Source organism: Schistocerca piceifrons, chromosome 6, assembly GCF_021461385.2.
Source record: "Schistocerca piceifrons isolate TAMUIC-IGC-003096 chromosome 6, iqSchPice1.1, whole genome shotgun sequence".
In the NCBI taxonomy this organism is placed as follows: Eukaryota; Metazoa; Arthropoda; class Insecta; order Orthoptera; family Acrididae; genus Schistocerca; species Schistocerca piceifrons.
Genome location: NC_060143.1, coordinates 297,166,412 through 297,186,852, shown reverse-complemented (window position 1 = coordinate 297,186,852; position 20,441 = coordinate 297,166,412). Strand labels below are relative to the sequence as shown.

The window sequence follows — 20,441 nt, the reverse complement described above, 5'->3', positions numbered from 1 at the left end:
CCTAGCTGGCCTTCCCTACAACTGTTCTCATGTGCTCCTTACATTTCACCGATTGTGACAACTAGCCATCGAGTCTAATTTTTGAATACCACGTAGACACTGGCGGAATAGAAATGCAACATTCTCGAGGACTCTGTTCAGTGGCACTAGGGTATAATACGTCCATACTGATGAGTTGTAGTATCAATGATTTATTTGTCACGGTCATCGGCGATCAGGTGGTGCGCAGGATGCCTATCTGTGTACCTTCTGCTTTCACTCCGCTGGCAGTAACTGTGCTGAGTTAGAAGCACAGTGTTTCCAAAATTTGTTCTATGATATAAACATGCCTCGCCGACAAATACGTACACCTGTTGAACAGCTTCAGTCGTCTGAACTGGGTAGCGTTGTTGGCTTGTGGGAAGCTGGATGGACACATGGACTGATTATTGAACACGTTGGAAACGCTGTATCTGTGGTATGTCGCTGCTAGACTGATTACTTAACATGTTTGAAACACTGTATCTGTGAAATATTATCACACCCGTAGACTAGTTTCACACCGCTTAGTACAGGCGCACGTCAAACTCGGTGCAGCGTGCGATCAGTGGTGGACGACCGAATATCATCGAGGGAGGAAAAACAGGAACATGTTCCACCTGCTGTCATCTGGGACCACTGGAAACCGTCTGTTTGCAGCACGTCTAAGATTACCTATGTTTCTGCCTACACTACCACTAACACCACGATACCGCCACGCATAGCTACTATGGCGTCGTGAAAGAGCTGTCTGGAGAGTGAAATGGTGTTGTGCTATCTTCAGTGATGACAGCTGGTTCTGACTGTATATGAGTGATGGACGTACGATGTCTTGGGTGGACCTGTTGAGCTGCCTATTCCAGAGTGCAATGGCCCAAGGCATACACGTCCCGTCCCATCCCATCTAGGCTTCATAATGTATGTATGTATGTGTGTGTGTGTGTGTGTGTGTGTGTGGTGGGAGGAGGGAGGGGGAGGTCGCAATGTACAACTCGCGATCACATTTGGTGTTCCTGAAGGGTAAAGTAGCCAGAGCTCACTACATTGCATAGGCTGTCATCCACGTGCAACTGCCAATTCTTCGACAGGAAGATGATGAGTTGTTTCAGCAGGCAATGAATACACGTCGTCATACGGCTGCAGCGGCGCAACGTGTTCTTCGTGGTGTACAACTGCGCTGGTCAGAAAGATCACCAATCTCTCGCCAAATGAACACATATGGGACATGGTTAAACGGGATCTCCAGAGCCTGCAAGTACCATTGCCGAGTTGCAATATAAGGCGCAAGACACTTGAGACAATCGTTCGGAGGCTGCCATTCGGCACCTTTATGATCGTCTGCATGCGACAATAAACACCTGCGTTGCTGCCAAGAGGTGTGCAATGTGTATTAATGCCACTGTTCGGGCGCTCTTTACTGTGACGTGCTTCATTTGGTCTGAATTCGTTAGCATATACTCCTGCTTCTAGCAAGATAGCACACACATTTGAGTACCTTGTGGACGACTCTGTCAGCAGCTTTGTGCAGCCCGCAAGCATGCAGGAGATAGGACAGATTTGCGTGACATTGTTGCGATGACAGACGACTCGCCCAACTACTCAACGTGCTTTTGTTAACTGCGACGTATCCGTAGCCATTCTGCAAGCTCCTACGAATGTCTGCAATGCTCTTGTTTTCCGCGAAAAGACGAACAATGACAGCGCTCTGCCTGGAGAGCATCTCAATTACAGACGCCATTTTGAAGTCTACATATAGCGCCGCCGCCTATCGGAACTTCATGAAACTGTAAGGGCTGAAGAAGGAATATTGCACGATGTCCGACAAAGAAATTTCGCATTTTTTTCAACCGAAACTGCACGAAGAAAAAAATATGGGGCTGTAGTTGGTAGAGAGGGCTGTTCAGTTAGAAGGGAGGTGTGGAAGGGCAACCTGGAAGTGGCAAGGCTCTTACAGTGATTGCCGACACTTGCACCTAACAGAGCGACCCCGCTGGCGCTGACAGTGACAAACGGCACCTGCAGGGCGCGGAACATCGACCAGGCTGTCTGTGCATGCAGTTCCAACTTCTCTAGCAGCCTGTCAATAGTAATGCCGGCTGAATTTAGCATTCGATCCTAGTTACGTAATCATAACGGAGAACTAATGGCAGACACCGGGCTTCAGGTCAGTTCGTCACACTGCACACAATTTTCGTAACAATTCATGCGCCGCAGCTGCCGCAGGTTCCGCAAACCGCAGTACGCCCCTTTTCATTATAAAAGGTGCGGTAACATAACTTCCTGTTTTTAAAACGCAATGAATCCCATTTCATGGATCAGAATTCTTTTTATTTTTTAATATTGTAGGTACATACCTAAAGTTTTGTTTTACACAGTTTTGAAAATCCTATGAGGCACCAACGCCCCCCATTGACCATAGACTGAAGAAGCCGATTTCTGGAGTTTCTCGTGACTCTTACCAGCATAGCAGCGGGTATGTTGGCAATTTCTGTCCACATTTTGGCCTTCAGGTCATGTAGGGTGCTTGGACTGTTCACATAGACGTGGGATTAAAAAAAAGTAAAATAAAATAAAAAAGAATAAAAAAAGAGTCGCAAGGAGTCAAATCGGGGGCAGCGGGCTGGCCACTACAAACTGCTCTTTACTGAGATGAAGCTCTGTGGGAAGTGTTCCCTCAGAACAGCCACTGATGCCCTAGAAGTGTGAGCCGTTTCTATGTCCTTTTGGAACCAAATGTCACCTAAGTCCAGCTCATCAAGTCATGGAAAAAAAAAAATCCTCCATGTTCATATAACGATCTGAATTCACTGTCACTGTGTCCCCAATTTCCTATAAAACACGAGATATCAACAATAACACACATTTTGTCTTTAGGTGCTTGCAGAGGACACTGCTGCAATTCTCGGGGATTGGTGCCGGCCCAGTACCGCAAGTTCTGTTTGTTGACGCATTCAGTCACGTGGAAATTGGCTTCATCACTAAAAACAACAATTGCGTCCTTAGCAACGTTTTCGAGAAGTGCCTCACATGCACTTCCCCCGAGAACTGAAGTCGCGTTTGGAGAGTTCCTGCACAACCGCCTACTTGTGCGGATGGTAATGAAGGCCACCGGAAGAATTTGCCTCACTGATCGATCCGAAAGTCCAATGGCAGACGCAGCCTGTGTGCAGAACGCCATGGGGATTACAACTTGAAACTCTCACTGCCTCCATGTTCTCACGTGATCTGATGGGCCGAGGGGCTCCAGGTCTTTGTCTTGTCGTACTCGCGGTTTGTCTGAATGTAGTGACCCATGTAACAATTGATTTCCAGTCCGGAACATTGTCTAACGGTGCTTCATTGAACCGATTTCGGAAGGCGCGCTGGAGTACGATCTCAGAGAATAGGCTTCGACGGCAAACGCACGCTCCTCACTGCTTCAACGTGTGATGGTAACTGCCCAGAAAGAGAAGAGCACTTGAGAGCTACGCCTATCCAATGCGACCACACCACTCCTGCCCCGCTACGAACGCATGTCAAACAAGGACGTTACGTTGCCACACCACCATGAAGGGCGCAACCTTCCTGATATTTTCAGAACTGTGCAAAACTAAATTTTACCTCCTATCCACATCACTAAAGAAATAAGAGCAATTCGGAGTCATAAAATGGGTTTTACTGCGTTTTGAAATCAGAAAGTTACGTTGCCGCACCACGTGAGGCTTTTTAAGTTTTCACAAAAACAATGATAGTATATTTTTTGTATAAATAACTTTCCTTTTATTTCTCAAAACACTCGTGTTGGAAATTTATTTACTTCTGCAAACGTTCGAAGTAATTCTGGATGTTGATGTTCCAGTAACAGTGAAGAAATCAAAACCTTTTCGAGCTCAGGTCGAAGAGACTCGCGGCGACGTCACTGTATAAAAAAGCCTCAGTTTACCTGTCGCGTCAAATCTGTGTAAGATCTCGAGCTTTCGATGAAATCCTCCACCGACCTTATGTCGTGGCTAGTTTTGTGATGATAATTTATAGCCCATACACGGCTTGTGATTCTTCGGCTTCAGTCACATTACACTCGCAGAGATTGTGTCTGTTGGATCCTGCTTTGACGCCAGATATGTGGGATTTAGGAAGCCTGCCTTCTCGGATGGTTAGACAACATTCAAACAAATTGTACTAATGAGTTTTATCACTGACAATAACACCGAAGTGTCGCAAACACAGGGCGACACGCAAATAAGAAATCTCTTCAGTATATACAGGGTGTACATAATATCCGGGAACACTTTCAATTATTTATTGCACAAGATCTAAAAATTGTACAGATGTCATACATATTGCATTTTGAAGAGACACTCTGAAAATTTTTTTTACAAACATTAGATATGCGGTAATCGAATTCTTGCCATACCCGTCGCAGCATGGGATCGTCGACTGTGACTATCGCTTCCCGTATTCTTTCCCGGAGCTCTGCTACATCACGTGGTAGAGCCGGTACATACACCAGATCTTTAATGAATCCCCACAGAAAAAAAGTCACATGGAGTGAGATCTGGTGATCGGGGAGGCCATTTCGAACTCCAACACACAGAAAGCTCGCTCCGCACCTGAACTCGCCATGTTTGCGACTAGCGCTGACTATCGGCAAATTACCAAACTACGCTGTGGCGGTACACATGAAAAAAACTAAGTTCCTGGATTCTCTTCAAAATGATATATGTATGACATCTGAACAATGTTTGGTTCTTGTGCAATAAATAATTGAAAGTGTTCCCGGACTTTATGTACACCCTGTACAATTCCTAAGTCGCTGGTCTTGAAGTTCCTAATCTTGATTCTGCTGTAGAAGTGGACCGCGACCAGTCGGCGCGGTACTTATACCCACTCCGCGTAGAGGTCGCTGCCGTCGCGTTGTCATCCTGGAAAGGTGTCGGTCAGCGTGCAATTGGTTGACGTCTTCTTAACAGCTCTCTCAGCACTCTCGTTTCTGACTGGTGTTCTGGCACTTGCCTTTACGCCGCAACAGTGTCCATAACTGCACAGGCGACGCCAACTCTCCTGTGGTACATGAAGAATCAGGCGCTTATCTCTGTCTTCTCCGCGTAAACCTTCGCTACCGCGCAGTACCAATATGCAGCCCACACGGCAATCCAATTTTTATAGTTATGGTACGTGGAGTTCAGAATTCAAACACCAATATCTCAAAGCAGTTAGATGCAACTCTCAAAAACTCTCGATGAAATGGACTTTAAAATTTTGAAGTTTTCTGAAAGTCTTTAATAAGCTAATTTTTCGAAGCACTGTATAGCTCTGTTGTAGAGTGCTCGTCTGCGAAGTAAGCGGTTCTGTGTTCGATTCCCGGCCGATGAAATTTTTAAACAAAGGTACATGTTCTATGAGCATTAGCGTGAAGCGTAAAACGCGTAAAGATGCAAGAAAGCGGTAGCGTTAGAGACTTGTGGTGCGTGGTTGGAGTCCCTTATCGGTCTTTATTTTTCTCTTTTTTTATCGTTTATATTCATTTAAATACAAAATTCGTCAAATATGCTAATTAACACATACCGGATTGTCGTTTTGTGGGAATAATGTACGTCATTTATAATTACACATGACACACAAAAATACAATTTTCATTACAAAGAAATTCTTGATTACCGGTCTTTAATAAGAGATTATTAATGACGTTTGTTTCAGTTAAAGAAAAACTTCACAGATCTTTTTTCATCTTTATGTATTTTACTCTCCACGGCTTTGCATGTAGACCATCCGTTTGTGTTAAAAAAATTTAGCATGGCCCACACTCGAATCCGGTCCATGTACGTGGCAGGCAAGTATTGGATCACACCCCTATACTGGCTGTTGAGAAGTTGAGAAACAGATCTTACTTAAGAGTATTAACAACTTTCTAAAATACTTCAAAATCGATTTTTGAGAGTTTCAGCGAACTACTTTCTGTGACTGATATCTGACTTCACATATCATAAAAAAAACCCTACAATAATCCGATTTTTGTTTGGTCTCCTTGTTGTAAGATTATAGCTGGTGTCCCAGTTTCATTTGCTCTAACGAACTACAATTTCTACTACAACAATTATTTGTATTTAATTTCTTTTTTTGATCCCATTATGTCGAAGCGTCCGACAAGATTTATTTTCATCAAATATCATTATATGTGCTGCTTCCTTTCTGCGGTGCCACATATAGCAAAATATATAGTGTCCTCGGGAGAAGAGGCATACAGCCTATTTTCCAATCATCTGAAAAGATAAAGGACAGGCTCGGTCTCCGGCTCCCTGGAATTAAACAAGATTACTTGTGAGCGAGAAAGCAACTACGTTGATCAATCTACCTGCACCGTTACCGACTGCTGGGTAAATTACCAAACGCACATTAAAAATCGAGTACTTGAGGGGTCAGCTGTTGGTGAGCTCATTTTCCACGTAAATAGTTTGTCATGGAGGCCTACGAGGTGAGCTATGTTGGATCAGTAATTCCCCCCTCCCCGAAATTCTTTAAAATATCGAAGTATCATGTAAAAAACAGCGTCAAAAGTCTGATTATTTTACAAATAGTTAATGTGTTAAATATTTGAGGTTAAGCACGTAGACCCCTTATATCGAAGATGCAAAAACCTAATTACGTAGATTTTATTAGTTTGAGATTACTCACCCATAGACTAATAAAAGAGGCAAACCCAAATTGGTAAACCAAAATAGTAGTAACCCTTTATTTCTTAATATAAGATCTTTCGGCAAATAGTGCTTTGCGTCAAATTTGTGGCCCGTTTTGCGAAAAACTAATTTTTCTTGCATGTCAAAGTTCATGACATATCTTGTAAACTATCTGTCGTACAATGATATAATGTTGCAAGTATATTTAGTGGTATGCAGGGTGCGCAAGCCAAGGCTACTTGTGGGTTCAATGCAAACACGCAACGCCTTCAAATACCAGGCGCGAAATTTTCAAATTCTCACGCCTGCTCCTCGGAAACTTTGAATCCTACAGAAAAAAATGAACAAAATCTTTTTGCAGGAAATTTAATTTAATTACATTTTGTACTGGGATGCGATTGTGCTGGAGGCCATATTTTCGACTCACTCAAGAAAAAACTGTTGGAAGATAATTTTTGTATGTTTTCTTGAATAATTCGGAAACTACGGCCTCTAGCGAAAGCTTATAGCAATATAAAATTTAAATACATTCTATTTCCTACAAAAGGTCTTGCTCATAATTTCTGTAGGATTGATAGTTTGCGTGTAGTGAGTGTGAGAATATGAAAAGCTTCGGTGTGGTATTTGAAGGTGTAAAACCCACAGGTAGGGGCAGCTGACTTAACCTGTTTGTGGACACTGTCTGCAAAATGTGTTGCAAATACAGTTAGTAGCAAAGAAATAATACATCAAAACGTAATTTTGATGCTGAAATTCCAGCGTATGAACAGCGACAATGTAGTTTGCGATAAAGATTTATCTTTTCATTATTTTTTTTTGGGGGGGGGGGGGAGGGTTCAACGAGTAAGAGATTCGAGAACGTTTGAAATTATGTGTAAAGTTTGTTAGAGTTCGCGAAGTAGCTTGCAGGGTTCTCTGCAATGTATTGCATAATTTGGTAATATTGTCTGGGTAATTTTTGTGTCATGAATTACGCTTCCTGGAGACGGATACACCGTTTCTAGCTTGAATACTTGATTTACTGCGTACAAAGTTTAACGATTATACCTTTAATGATTAGAATAAGACAGCAATTTTAATTTTTAAATTCGGTCAATACTTATATCAAACAGTGAAAATCAATTTTTGTTGCCACTGGACGCTGCAACCGAAACAGGGCACTGTTTTAGTCATTTAGTAATATAGATATTGCAGAACGCAACAAAAAATTCCCGAGGACAGCCTGGAACTGAAACATAGCAAGACTTGTAGTGATGGGGGCGAACGGAATTACAAGTGGTCGCTGCGTGAGCCTCACATCACTACTTCGGTCGTAGCTATCATTCCTATAGTAATTTTGAGCATAGTTACCCATAGGAAGTAAACAGTACCGAAACACAAGACACTGGCTGCAGTAATTGCGCTAATATCCGGAACAAAAAATAGTTTAATTAATAGCATGTTTTTGTTTCTGTGCCACACAACTACGACCACGCGCGTGCCATATCAGCTTTAGGACGGCAATTAATTTTTCATCAGAACAGGATATGCTCCTCAGACAGCTGTTCTGTTCGCGGTGACCGTTCGTAATTAGCGAGGGACTTTTCTTTTCGGCCGGTGGCGAAAGTCGTGGAGAATTAGGCGCCGGGTGTCGACGTTTGAGCCTTTGGCGACCTCCGCAGCCGGCTGCGGCCTTTGTTCGGTGGGCGCAATTAGCGGCACAATGGCCGACCTCAGCCCTCAGACTGGCGCCTGCTTCCAAAGGCGCCGGGCAAGGTGGACGCGCAGCCCCGGCTCCTATAACGCAGGCTCCAGGAAGCTACATCACTCACCGCGCCAAGGCGGTCTACGTCTAGCACTAACTCAAAACGTATCTGCGTCAAGTAATAACCAGACGCAAATAATGTTTATTGCGTATCCAGATTTCTGTCACTGTGTGGCGATCTTCAGTGCTAAAGAACATAAACTACTGGTCATTAAAATTGCTACCCCAAGAAGAAATGCAGATGACAAATGGGTATTCATTGGACAAATATATTAAACTGGAACTGACATGTGATTTCATTTTCACGCAATTTGTGTGCATAGATCCTGAGAAATCAGTACCCAGAACAACCACCTCTGGCCGTAATAATGACCTTGGTACGCCTGGGCATTGAGTCAAACAGAGCTTGGATGGCGTATACAGGTACAGCTGCCCATGCAGCTTCAACACATACCACAGTTCATCAAGAGTGGTGACTGGCGTATTGTGACGAGCCAGTTGCTCGGCCACCATTGACCAGACGTTTTCAATTGGTGAGAGATTTGGAGAATGTGCTGGCCAGGGCAGCAGTCGGACATTTTCTGTATGCAGAAAGGCCCGTACAAGACCTGCAACATGTGGTCGTGCATTATCCTGCTGAAATTTAGGGTTTCGCAGGGATCGAATGAAGGGTAGAGCCACGGGTCGTAACACATCTGAAATGTAACGTCCACTGTTCAAAGTGCCGTCAATGCAAACAAGAGGTGACCGAGACGTGTAACCAATGGCACCCCATACCATCACGCCGGGTGATAAGCCAGTATAGCGATGACGAATACACGCTTCCAAAGTGCGTTCACCGCGATGTCGCCAAACACGCATGCGACCGTCATGATGCTGTAAACAGAACCTAGATTCATCCGGAAAAATGACGTTTTGCCATTCGTGCGCCCAGGTTCGTCGTTGAGTACACCATCGAAGGTGCTCCTGTCTGTGATGCAGTGTCAAGGGTAACTGCAGCCGTGGTCTCCGAGCTGGTAGTCCATGCTGTGCAAACGTCGTCGAACTGTTCGAGCAGATGGTCGTTGTGTTGCAAACGTCCCCATCTGTTGACTCAGGGATCGAGACGTGGCTGCACGATCCGTTACAGCCATGCGGATAAGAAGCCTGTCATCTCGACTGCTAGTGATACGAGGCCGTTGGGATCCAGCACGGCGTTCCGTATTACCCTCCTGAACCCACTGACTCCATATTCTGCTGACAGTCATTGGATCTCGACCAACGTGAGCTGCAATGTCGCGATACGATAAACCGCAATGGCGATAGGTTACAATCCGACCTTTATCAAAGTCGGAAACGTGATGGTACGCATTTCTCCTCCTTACACGAGGCATCACAACAACGTTTCACCAGGCAAGGTCGGTCAACTGCTGTTTGTGTATGAGAAATCGGTTGGAAACGTTCCTCATGTCAGCACGTTGTAGGTGTCGCCACCGGCGCCAACCTTATGTGAACGCTCTGAAAAGCTAATCATTTGCATATCACAGCATCTTCTTCCTGTCGGTTAAATTTCGCGTCTGTAGCACGTCATCTTCGTGGTGTAGTAATTGTAATGGCCAGTAGTGCATAAAGAATCAGTCACAATAAGGTAACACGCATGTGTTATTAAGTGTTCAGTTGCGTAAGCTTCAAATGTGAATCAATAACATTATGATGACATTTGTGATACAGATAATTAAAAAAAAAAAACAAAAAAACAGCACTGTAAAATCCTTTCCAGAGGGCAGATGTGTAGAGAACTGAATGTTCCCACTGCAAAGCTTGCTATGGCAATCAGGTATCGCGAACATGTAACTACGCGACAGAAATATCTAACTTCGCTCTCCACCTGCTTGAGAGTGGGTAAAGTGCACCGATTTTGTCCAGTTCTTCGTCCATGCGAGAGGGGAAGACGTATGGACCTGTTGGAGGAGAATGAAATCTTTTGCCATCAGACGTCGACTCGTAGGGCAGACACTGCTTTCATAATGCATTTCCCACATTACTACATGACGCAGTTGAAAGTTATTTTGTTTTAACACCGAATTTGTAAATTATTTTTTTATGTGAAACTTATGAGAGATGACATTTTAAAATGGAAGTATTTCTGGTTCTTTTAGTATGCCGCTGCTGGTACGATAACTTGTAACACAACTCTCGTCTGTTCCAATTCCTTCAACTGTGCTCGGTAACAAAGATTTTATAAACTTAGTTATTATGAACAATATGGTTTGTATTTCTTAAACGATGATGAACTATGAGGAGTGCACCAATAACCGATATCATTGGTTAGTTCACACAGCTACTATCATGCATAACTGTAAGGTATTAGTGACTGTCTTTAATTAATTTGTAATAACTACATAGGTTTTTAAAAAGCGTAAAATAATAATTAAAATGACAAAGCACACTAATTATCAAATTTCATACTTGTTGTTAATGTGTCACCCATGTGAAGAGTGCGCTGTAGAGTGGTATGACTCACACTGACGCCAGCTGTGTTGTCTTTGACATAAACGGTCCACTTGGAACTATATGCATATGTAAGAGGTTCTGATGTTTTAAATTACAATTACTGGTTTGCGTTTTATGACTGACTCACAATTAAAGGTTTCACCACTGTATATTTAATAACACATGCATATTACCTTAGTGTGACAGGTTCTTTGTGTTCTGGCGTATCGACAAGCGCCGGCAAGACAAGCGAGGGCTGTGAGACGACGTCAGGCAATAGTCCGCTGACTCGGATCGCACCACCACAGAAGCGGCCTCTCGCCGAAGAGATAGCACTGGCGACGGCCACACAGTAACCGAAATATGCATATGCGATAGACATGCGACCTATTGCTGTGCCGTTTAATACTTGAAATAAATGCGGTCGCTGGGCACAACTGCTTCCCAAGGGAATAAAACCAGGTATGTGCGTGGGGTCACTTTTTTTTTCATTAAGCCTAACAAAACTGGAAAGTTGCGAAAGTCACACCAATACATCATGAGAAACTAAACGCAATGCCTTTTTGATGTAGCCACCATTATCTGTTCCTCGCCATCTTAATCGCTTGATTGTAGTTCCTGCAGTTCGTTCCACTGATAACACACTGTAAATATTGATGTTCTGGACCTGTCATTTTTTTCATTCTAAGATATCAAGGAGGAGTGTCAAAGGAAGTTATGTGACTGGATTCGTGATTTCCTGTCAGAACGGTCACAGTACGTAGTAATCGACGTTCCCCTACAAACTTTTATACGTCCTTTGCTGCTCCTTTCAACATAAGCGTTTTAGAAGTCAATTTGAGCAGCCCTCTTAGATTGTTTGCAGATGACGCTGTCATTTACCGTCTCGTAAAGTCATCGTAAGATAAAAACCAATTGCAAAATAACTTAGACAAGGTATCTGTATGGTGCAAAAAGTGGCCATTCACCATACATAATGGGAAATGTGATGTCATCCACATGAGTACTAGGGAATCCGTTAAATTTCGGTTACACGATAAATCACACAAATCTGAAGGCTGTAAATTCAACTAAATACCGATGGATTACAGTTAAGACGAACTTAAATTGAAACTATCACATAGGTAACGTGACAAGACTTTGTTTTATTGGCAGATCACTTAGAACATGCAAAAGATCTACTGAAGAGACTGTCTACACTGCGCTTGCCGTCCTCTCCCGTATTGTAGCGAAATAGGGGAGAGAGAGTCACTGACATGACACACGAGTTGAGGTGGCAGTTATTAAAACAAAGTGATTTTTCGTTATGGTGACCACTTTTCTCCATGTTTGAAACTCGAACGTTCTCCTCCGAATGGGAAAATATTTTGCTGAAGCCCCTCTACATAAGGTGAAGTGATAATTGTAATAAAATAACAGAAACGTCAAGAGGTCACACTGGAAGTTTTAAGTGTTCCGCTTTTTCCCGTGCCCTGTTTAAGAGAGGAACGGCACACCAAAAGACTCAGAAAAACGTCAGTGTAACCGTAGACGAAACGTTGGTTTCTCCAGTACAGTTTTTTTTACATTATGACGCGATATCATACTCAATAAACTTTTATGTCAACTCACTGGTTTCGGAAGCCTACGCAATTACAGCATGGATTCGATAAAAAGCGAAGGAAGTGCTTCATTTCTACCATCTCTATCGTTATATTACGCGCACCATGAGTTCAAATGGCTCTGAGCACTATGGGACTCAACTGCTGAGGTCATTAGCCCCCTAGAACTTAGAACTAGTTAAACCTAATTAACCTAAGGACATCACAAACATCCATGCCCGAGGCAGGATTCGAACCTGCGACCGTAGCGGTCTTGCGGTTCCAGACTGCAGCGCCTTTAACCGCACGGCCACTTCGGCCGGCTCGCACCATGAGTCCCACAAACATTTGTATTCTTCAAACTTCTCCAGAAACAGTGTCATCGAAGTTTTGTTCGCCTCTCACACTGTCATGTTAGCCATATTTGAACAACGTTTAATGCCGCACAGTGACAAAAGGCTAACTTTTGAAGGGTAGTTGGCACAACAGCGTTACACACGGCACAATTACTGGAGTGAAGTGGTGTTGAGGGTCGGGTAAAGTGTGAGTCTGGATGTCGGGTGCTTATACCCAACCCACAGCAAGACGAGGAAAGTTGATCGGCCGGCTGGCCAAAGCGCCTACACACTACCAATTTGTCAGCAGGTTGTTGCGTGTGTAGGGTAGAACTGTTGATATTTTTTAAAATATCGGGAATCTGATACACCGATATTTCAAAAAACACCTCAATGTACCGTAAAAATGTGCCGCTATATCGACAAAAAACATCGACGTACCAACCAATAAAAATACGGGCTACACATTGTAAATATACTACCGGTTTTAGAGCTGTATAATGAAGTACTGATTTATTATTAGATATTCTGCTCATGAACAAGCTAGCAACGTACTTATCCCCCTTAGAGTAAGAATAGAAAGGAAAACGATATACGTTAACGCTTGGTGATAGCCACTTTGCTAACGATAGTAACTGCGTGCAAGTGGCACAATAAAAGGTGGTCGTTCGGTTTCATCACAGCATTTGTCCGGAACACTCCATGTCGATTTCCCGAATTTTCTTTTTTTTTCTGTAAACGCCAGCGACCTAACTGGTGTAGTGTCAAAATTGAGTGATGAAGTTAAATGTTGCAGTTTCTATTACTAGGGCCGAGCACCGATTAAGTCAGCATTTCCTTTCACATTTCTCCGCACCCGCAAAGGCCAATCTTGTCAACTCGATTTTTGTCCATGATTGTCAGCAACTGTTTTTGAACAATGCCGATATGAAGAAACAGCACACTTGTTGCGTTAAAAATTATTTTTAACGCTACTGGAGTGTTATTTCTTCACATCCGTTGCATTCACACCGCCACCTCCCAGCGCAATCGGACTACTATTTTGTGCCACCTGTTCTTAGTTCACACAGTCAAAGAGAAAGGCTGGGCGTGATGGAACCACAAAAAGTAGTAGGACTCTTTCAGACTAGGAAACTAAAATTATGTACTATTACAATTTCAAAAGGACAATTCTAAATATTTATCAAATATTGCGAAAAAAATATAATATAAAATAACAATATCGGGATTCGATACTGCCATTTAGATATCGATATATCGTATGTAGGGAAAGGATGTATCGATTTCTTTTATAGATACTTTTTAACAAATCGATACATCGACATTTTACAGACAGCAATATTGTAGGATAGTTTAGCTCAGGGTTTCCCAACCTTTTCAGCTGATGGACCCCTTCTTCAGTCGAAAATCCATGGCGGACCCCTAGTCAGTCAAGAGCACAGTAACTTTAAATTTCAGAGCGGAACCCATGGGAACTGAAAGCTTCTTAATGCAAGTTCCATGTTCCTAATGCCCCCCCCCCCCCCCCCCCCCCCAAGTATCAATAGTCTTTGGTTTAGAGATGAATGAAAACAACTCGAAATTAATGATCCACTGTATCCAGACACTTACTAGTTGATTCAATCCCTTTGTTCAACACACTATAGCCTGATTAAAATTACCTGGTAATTGACATTTCACACGTTGGAGGTGCCTTCCTCCGGAGCATGCATATTTCGTGATTGTTCTTCCTTTGATCGTCCTCCCTCGCCATTCATTTTAACTGGAAATTCCCTTGTTGTGAAGGCGATGGAGAAACTGCACCCTTCTTCAATGATCCTGACTTCAGCCACCGATCCATATTAGAAGTAATAAACTGCTCAAAAATCGACTTATGAAATAGGTAGTGCACTGACAAAGCAAGTTTAACATTTAATGATGCCTGCGGCTCATACGTGCCAGCGGGCGCTGTGATTGGTCGACAAAGCTCGCTCCGCGCATGCGTAAAAGGTTTAAGCGCATCTACCGCCGTGAGCCGGCGCACAAACGAATCCCGAAACAGTCGATCAGAGAAGCCGCATTCTCCGGCACTAAACTGTGTATGCGTTCTCACTTAGTAACCGTAAAGGCTGCTTGGGAATACGACCTTAAGTAAAAGTACACGTTTTTCACACGAAAAAAAGTGATGAATTTGATTTTCACATTTTTATTCAATAATTTTACTCATTATTTTACAAGATTTGATGAAGGGTGGCCGTGGACCCCCTAGAAAGAGCCGGCGGACCCCTAAGGGGTCCGCGGACCACACGTTGGGAGGCCCTGGTTTAGCTGACTGGTTGAGGTTGGCGCGCGAAACAGCCGCGCCACGCCCGTTTGAACAGTCAGGAATGTTTTTTCACCCACTCGTTCCCGATGCTGTTACAACAGGCAGTATGTGCGAGTTATGAGGGAATAAGAAGCGTGCAGTGGGGAAGTGAAGTGGTGGTTGGTACTCACCGCTGGCTCGTAGAGCTTCTGCAGCTCGTCGTACAGCCACATCTCGACGGCGAGGCGCTTGCGGATGAGGCTCATCTGGTGCGTGCCGTACTTGGCGGTGAGGAACTTCTCGCGGCGCTCCTTGACCTCGCCCTTCTCGGGGAAGTGCACGTGCAGGCCCGACTTGGCCGGGCTGCGTTCACCGCGCACGTCTGCCATGATGCCGTTCGGTGAGCTGCCGTTGGCCGCCGAGTACGCCGCGGACACTCCGCACTCCATCTGGAAGGCCGGCTGCTTCTGCAACACCACCGTCACACGCCCACTCACTTCATACGCTCCACAGACAGGGTCCTTATTTTACCAATCCTAATCCCAAACGATCGCGGTTCGCGCAGGTCGAGAAAAAGACGGGGACTGCATTGTTGCCGGTTCAGAGCGACAGCTGCGGTACGCGGTTACAATTGATTCGCGTTTGATGTTACCAAGTACCCTGCAAACTATGCCTGTTGGGTTTGTCGCGTGCCGTCACCATCAACCGAGACAACTAGCAACAAACGACATAAAAATTCACTAAATGAGTCACTACGATCACGTTTCAGTGGTCGCACTGGGTACGAACGCTGACTGGCTGTCGGAGAACGGTGTAGATGCAGATGCGCAGAACTAGCCTACACTCCACTGCCATCATTCGTGACTCCAACAATAGCACACAATCAAGTGGTGAGAAACGAACAAAGCTAGCGGTAGATCGCCGATGGGGCTTGATGAGATACACAGGGGATTGTACACACAGGGCTACTACGAATTATTCATTCGTTTTCAGAGTTCTATATTTTCCAACGTACTACATGTACGAATAGGACTGACGCATGACTAGAACCGTAAACTCTCCAAGTTTGCATTGTGCCCTTCAGTTGACGTTACGAGTCCAGTAGCTTGAAAAAAAATGCGACAAACCAAGAAAATAGTTTGTGTGTGTTCGAAATTACGAGTTGATTATAACAGTGAAGCGTGCAGTGACAAACAATGATGGAAAAGAACCTCCATGTAAAGTGAACATTGTGCTATGGTATCGACGATGTTGGGACTCTGGTCTTCAGTTCTGCATCGCAATGTTGGAAGCACTTGACGACGAAGATTTCGCCTCCAAGTTAATATTCAACTACGAAGCAACCTTACACTTATCTTGCAAGGCTAATCCCCGCAATGTGAGAGTGTGGGGAACAAAATCCTCATGATATTGTGGCGCATGAAAGAGATTCGCCGAAAATTAATGGTTTTGTGCGAAGTCCCAGACATAGCAGCGTGGGACCTTTTCTTCTGTGAGTACCTCGATATGGTGTAGTTGCGGTTGTTTCCACAACTGACAGCTGATTCCGGGAATATCATCTTCCAAAAAGAGGGAGACTTCCTCATTGGCGCACTGATGTTCGTTGCTACCTGAACAATGAACTTCCGAATCTCTGGATGGGACATAATGGTGATAATGATGTGTCCCACCCCCCACCCCCCCCCACGCCAGTTAGCCTAACCTAACGCCTTCTGTCCTTTTACTTTGAGGATACCTTTTAGACTGTGCTTACGTACCCCCACTCCCAGGAACACTGGAACAGCTGAGAGACGACATCAATACTGCTGTGGTGACCCTTGACAGGAAGTTCCTACATAAAGTATGGAACGAACATTTGAGTACCGCTTGGACGTGTGTCGTATGATCAGAGGGGACACCCACATGATGCAAATGCAAAGTTGGCGAGTTTACGGTTTTATTCATACTTCATACATCACTCATACCTGAACATGTAATACTTTTGAAAATACAGAGCTCTGTAAACGAATGAATCATTTACAGTAGCCCGCGAATAGGACGTCATGAAATTTCGATCAGGCATGTTTTTTTTGGGTGAAAAGTCCTCGATTAATGGAGCTCGAAATTCGGATGAAATCTCCAGCTTTCGATGTCTGCCTGTGTCATCGACGTCAGGAGCTTAGTCTGAATGTTGTGACTCTGGTGATGTTCCCGCTTTTAGGCCCACAGGACGGCATCTAATTCGCTGATCACAACACAGGAATGAAGTGGCGCCCTCTACGTCGCCAGATTGTAACTGCGATCTCGCTTGCAGTCCTAGCACTCGCGTCAGGCGGTAAACTACGATGAGACTACCTTTGCGCTCCTTCTTTATTAGGTGCATACTTTCATGCATTGCTAAGTGCATAGCCGGTGTCTCTATTCAAGTAAAATCACAGGGTCTGATATCCACTACGCCTCTAATCAATGGGGCCCGGGTTTTAATTGTAAGTCATGTGTTTTCCTGAACTTTATGGTGAATTTTACAACAATTTATGCACGAATCCAGGTGTTTCAGAATAGAAAAATGCATTTTATTGTGCATATAAGGTCACATTTACATCTTCCTAGTAACAGGTCATACTTTGGTCAATCATACTTCGGCCAATTTTTGTAAAAAATGTATATATTTGTCGTATATGTAAGGTCAAAAGAATAAAAACCGGAAAATTTTACTCTCCTGACAATGTTTCAGGTGATATTGTCACAAATAAACACAATTATTACAAAGCTTCGTCTAGCAGAACTGAAGTAGGCAACTAGCGTAACGCAATGGTCGGTTTGCTGACAGTGTTGCGCAGGGCCGACAAAACGCGCTCTAAGCCAACAAAGGCGGCTCCCGACGCAATAACTATCGCACATGCGGACACACTATTCACTTTGAATACAAAGCCAGTCTGGTTCAACACGCTGAAAGTAAAGTACTCTAACGGCATGAAGTTGCGACGTTTGTTCGTGATTTTCGAAAGAAGTTCATAGGCACTGACGGGGAAATATTATTTTGTAAACTATTTGAAGTTAGTGTAGAAAAACGCTTTAATGTGCAACAACACTGTAATATCGCCAAACACGGCACCTGTTTGAAAAAAAGTGCTGAAAATGACAGCAGGCAAACGCTGTTATTCGAGTAGATAGGTCCATCTTCAACTATCCAATAATTCTTCAACGATTTGTTTGAGATGATGGTGACTTGCAACATCCCACTGGAGAAGCTCAAAAATCCACGCTTCGGACAGTTCTGGGAGAAGTACACAATACATCCCGTTACAGGTGAATCTACAATGAGAAAGGAACGAGGAGATGCTCAACAAAATACGAGTGCAAATTAGTGTTGTGACCGTAAGGTCTAGGAGTCTATACATGAAACCTCCGATGTGGGCGGGCGTTATGTTGCAAATTTTGTTGTTAAGTGTTCTAAAAGCTGACGGGTCTGGAGAAGTGTTCCTCCAAACGTGAGACACTCTCGAGAGCGTACACAACTCGAAAACTGCTGTTTTCTTTGTCGACTCTACGAAGCTACTGTGGCCCGATGATGTAAACAGAGACACAGTTTTGCTTCAGTAACAGATCGTGCTTTATACATAGCTTAAGTATTCAAGGGGCTTAAGCGTTTCTACACCAGTAAAGCGTACGTCACTTGCCTCGCACATGCGTCAACGGAGTTGGAGAAGAGATGCGATCAAATTACCCTGATGCGACAATTTCATTTCCTGTGGCAAGAAAATGTATGTGAAAGATCCGCTACGAGTGCAGAAATTCAAGGAACAAGCACCTTATCCATCCCTTCCCCCCCCCCCCCCCATCAGCTTCTTCTTAAACGATGGGGCTCTTAGCTTGATGGTGTTGAGTATTTGTGCATCAAATACACCAAAATAAAGATTATTTTTTTAGCTTGATAACAATGAATGAAGTACTATAAAAACTGTGAAAGAGGTCTTTACAGACACCCTGTCTGGAAATTTAACATACATCAAAGTCAACTTTGCAGTGGTATCAAAAGACATCACACGACTGGAACCTGCTGGTATTCAACTGTGTGACGCCATGGATTTTGTGCAACATTTGTAGAGTGAGATGGGTCGAGATTGTGGTCATGTGGCTGACGAAATGAACAATTGCCAAGTGTTCTCCAGCGGAATCCTGGATATTCTACATTGCGAAAAATTAGTGACAGTCTTTCTGAGAATCCCACAACATTTGCAGACACCGAATTATTCTGTGACGTAGTGAGGAGCTTTTCCAGGTGCAAAACTATTCTCAGCGACAACCGTAGATCTTTGAAAATGGAAAATCTGGAAACGCACTTTGTGATCCAGCGCTGAAGAGTGCCAGGACTAGTTAACTAATTCAGAATACTGCAAACAAGTGGAGTGCAGTAGTAAAAACAGGGTTTTGCTGTCTGGATAGATGTTATTGTTTTCGCTGACTTCATATTTTTTTCAGACACATACAGATATTTTAAAAGTGGCAGATGGTTTCAAACACTACAAAAAGTAACTACTATACTCACACTTTGTTCAAAATGGTTCAAACTTCTCTGAGCACTATGGGACTTAACTTTTAAGGTCATCAGTCCCCTAGAACTTAGAACTAGTTAAACCTAACTAACCTAAGGACATCACACACATCCATGTCCGAGGCAGGATTCGAACTTGCGTCCGTAGCAGTCGCGCGGCTCCAGACTGTAGCACCTAGAACCGCTCGGCCACTCCGGCCGGCACACTTTGTTCACAGCGGATTTTTTATTACAGACTATATACAAAAATCAACATGAATGTTTTAAAAGAAACTAATATAAAGTCATATTTTATTTATACACGTTTTAGGTCATAATGCTTGCGTATTTCGCTGTTTTCCGGTTATTCAAATCTGGGCCTACTAATACAGTGTGTCAATAGTTCGAAACGTGGGTCAGAATTCTCGTATGTTCAGACACATTTAACAAGATGTGCTTGATCACCGCAGATTTTTCATATTTTCTGTTCTTAAGCCGAACACAGCAATCGGTAGTAGTCCGTATAGACTGCCACAAGTTAACTGCTACCACTCTCCTTGGCACTCTCAGGGCGAGATATTCTTTAACAGGTCGCAACATTTCCTTAATTTTCCTGTGTCGTCAAATTATTTATCTCGGAGTCGAGGTGCTCCAAGTCCTGGCTCTTGTGTATTAGTGTGTTCAGCCTAGCTCACTTCTGAGCTGGATGCTGAAAGGTAAGCCCGTTGAGATATGGGTCAGTATGCGTTGGTTTTCCATACATCTGCTTTCCCGGCCGACATATTGACGAAAGGCAACTTTTCGGCCTTCTCCATCTCTGTTGTAAAACTTGTTGGATGGAA

The 20,441-nt window shown here is 43.7% G+C and overlaps 1 protein-coding gene across 2 annotated transcripts in view; it reads right to left on the bottom strand.

Annotated features, from left to right (window-relative positions):
* The window catches only part of LOC124802505 (protein phosphatase 1 regulatory subunit 14C), a 546,015-nt gene that overhangs the window by 510,792 nt on the left and 14,782 nt on the right, over positions 1 to 20,441 (bottom strand). For both annotated transcript variants that reach the window (XM_047263329.1, XM_047263330.1), the window contains exon 2: positions 15,278 to 15,553. In XM_047263329.1, the coding sequence (XP_047119285.1) occupies positions 15,278 to 15,535 (258 nt within the window). In that variant the 5' untranslated portion in view covers positions 15,536 to 15,553. The remainder of the gene's footprint in view (positions 1 to 15,277; positions 15,554 to 20,441) is intronic.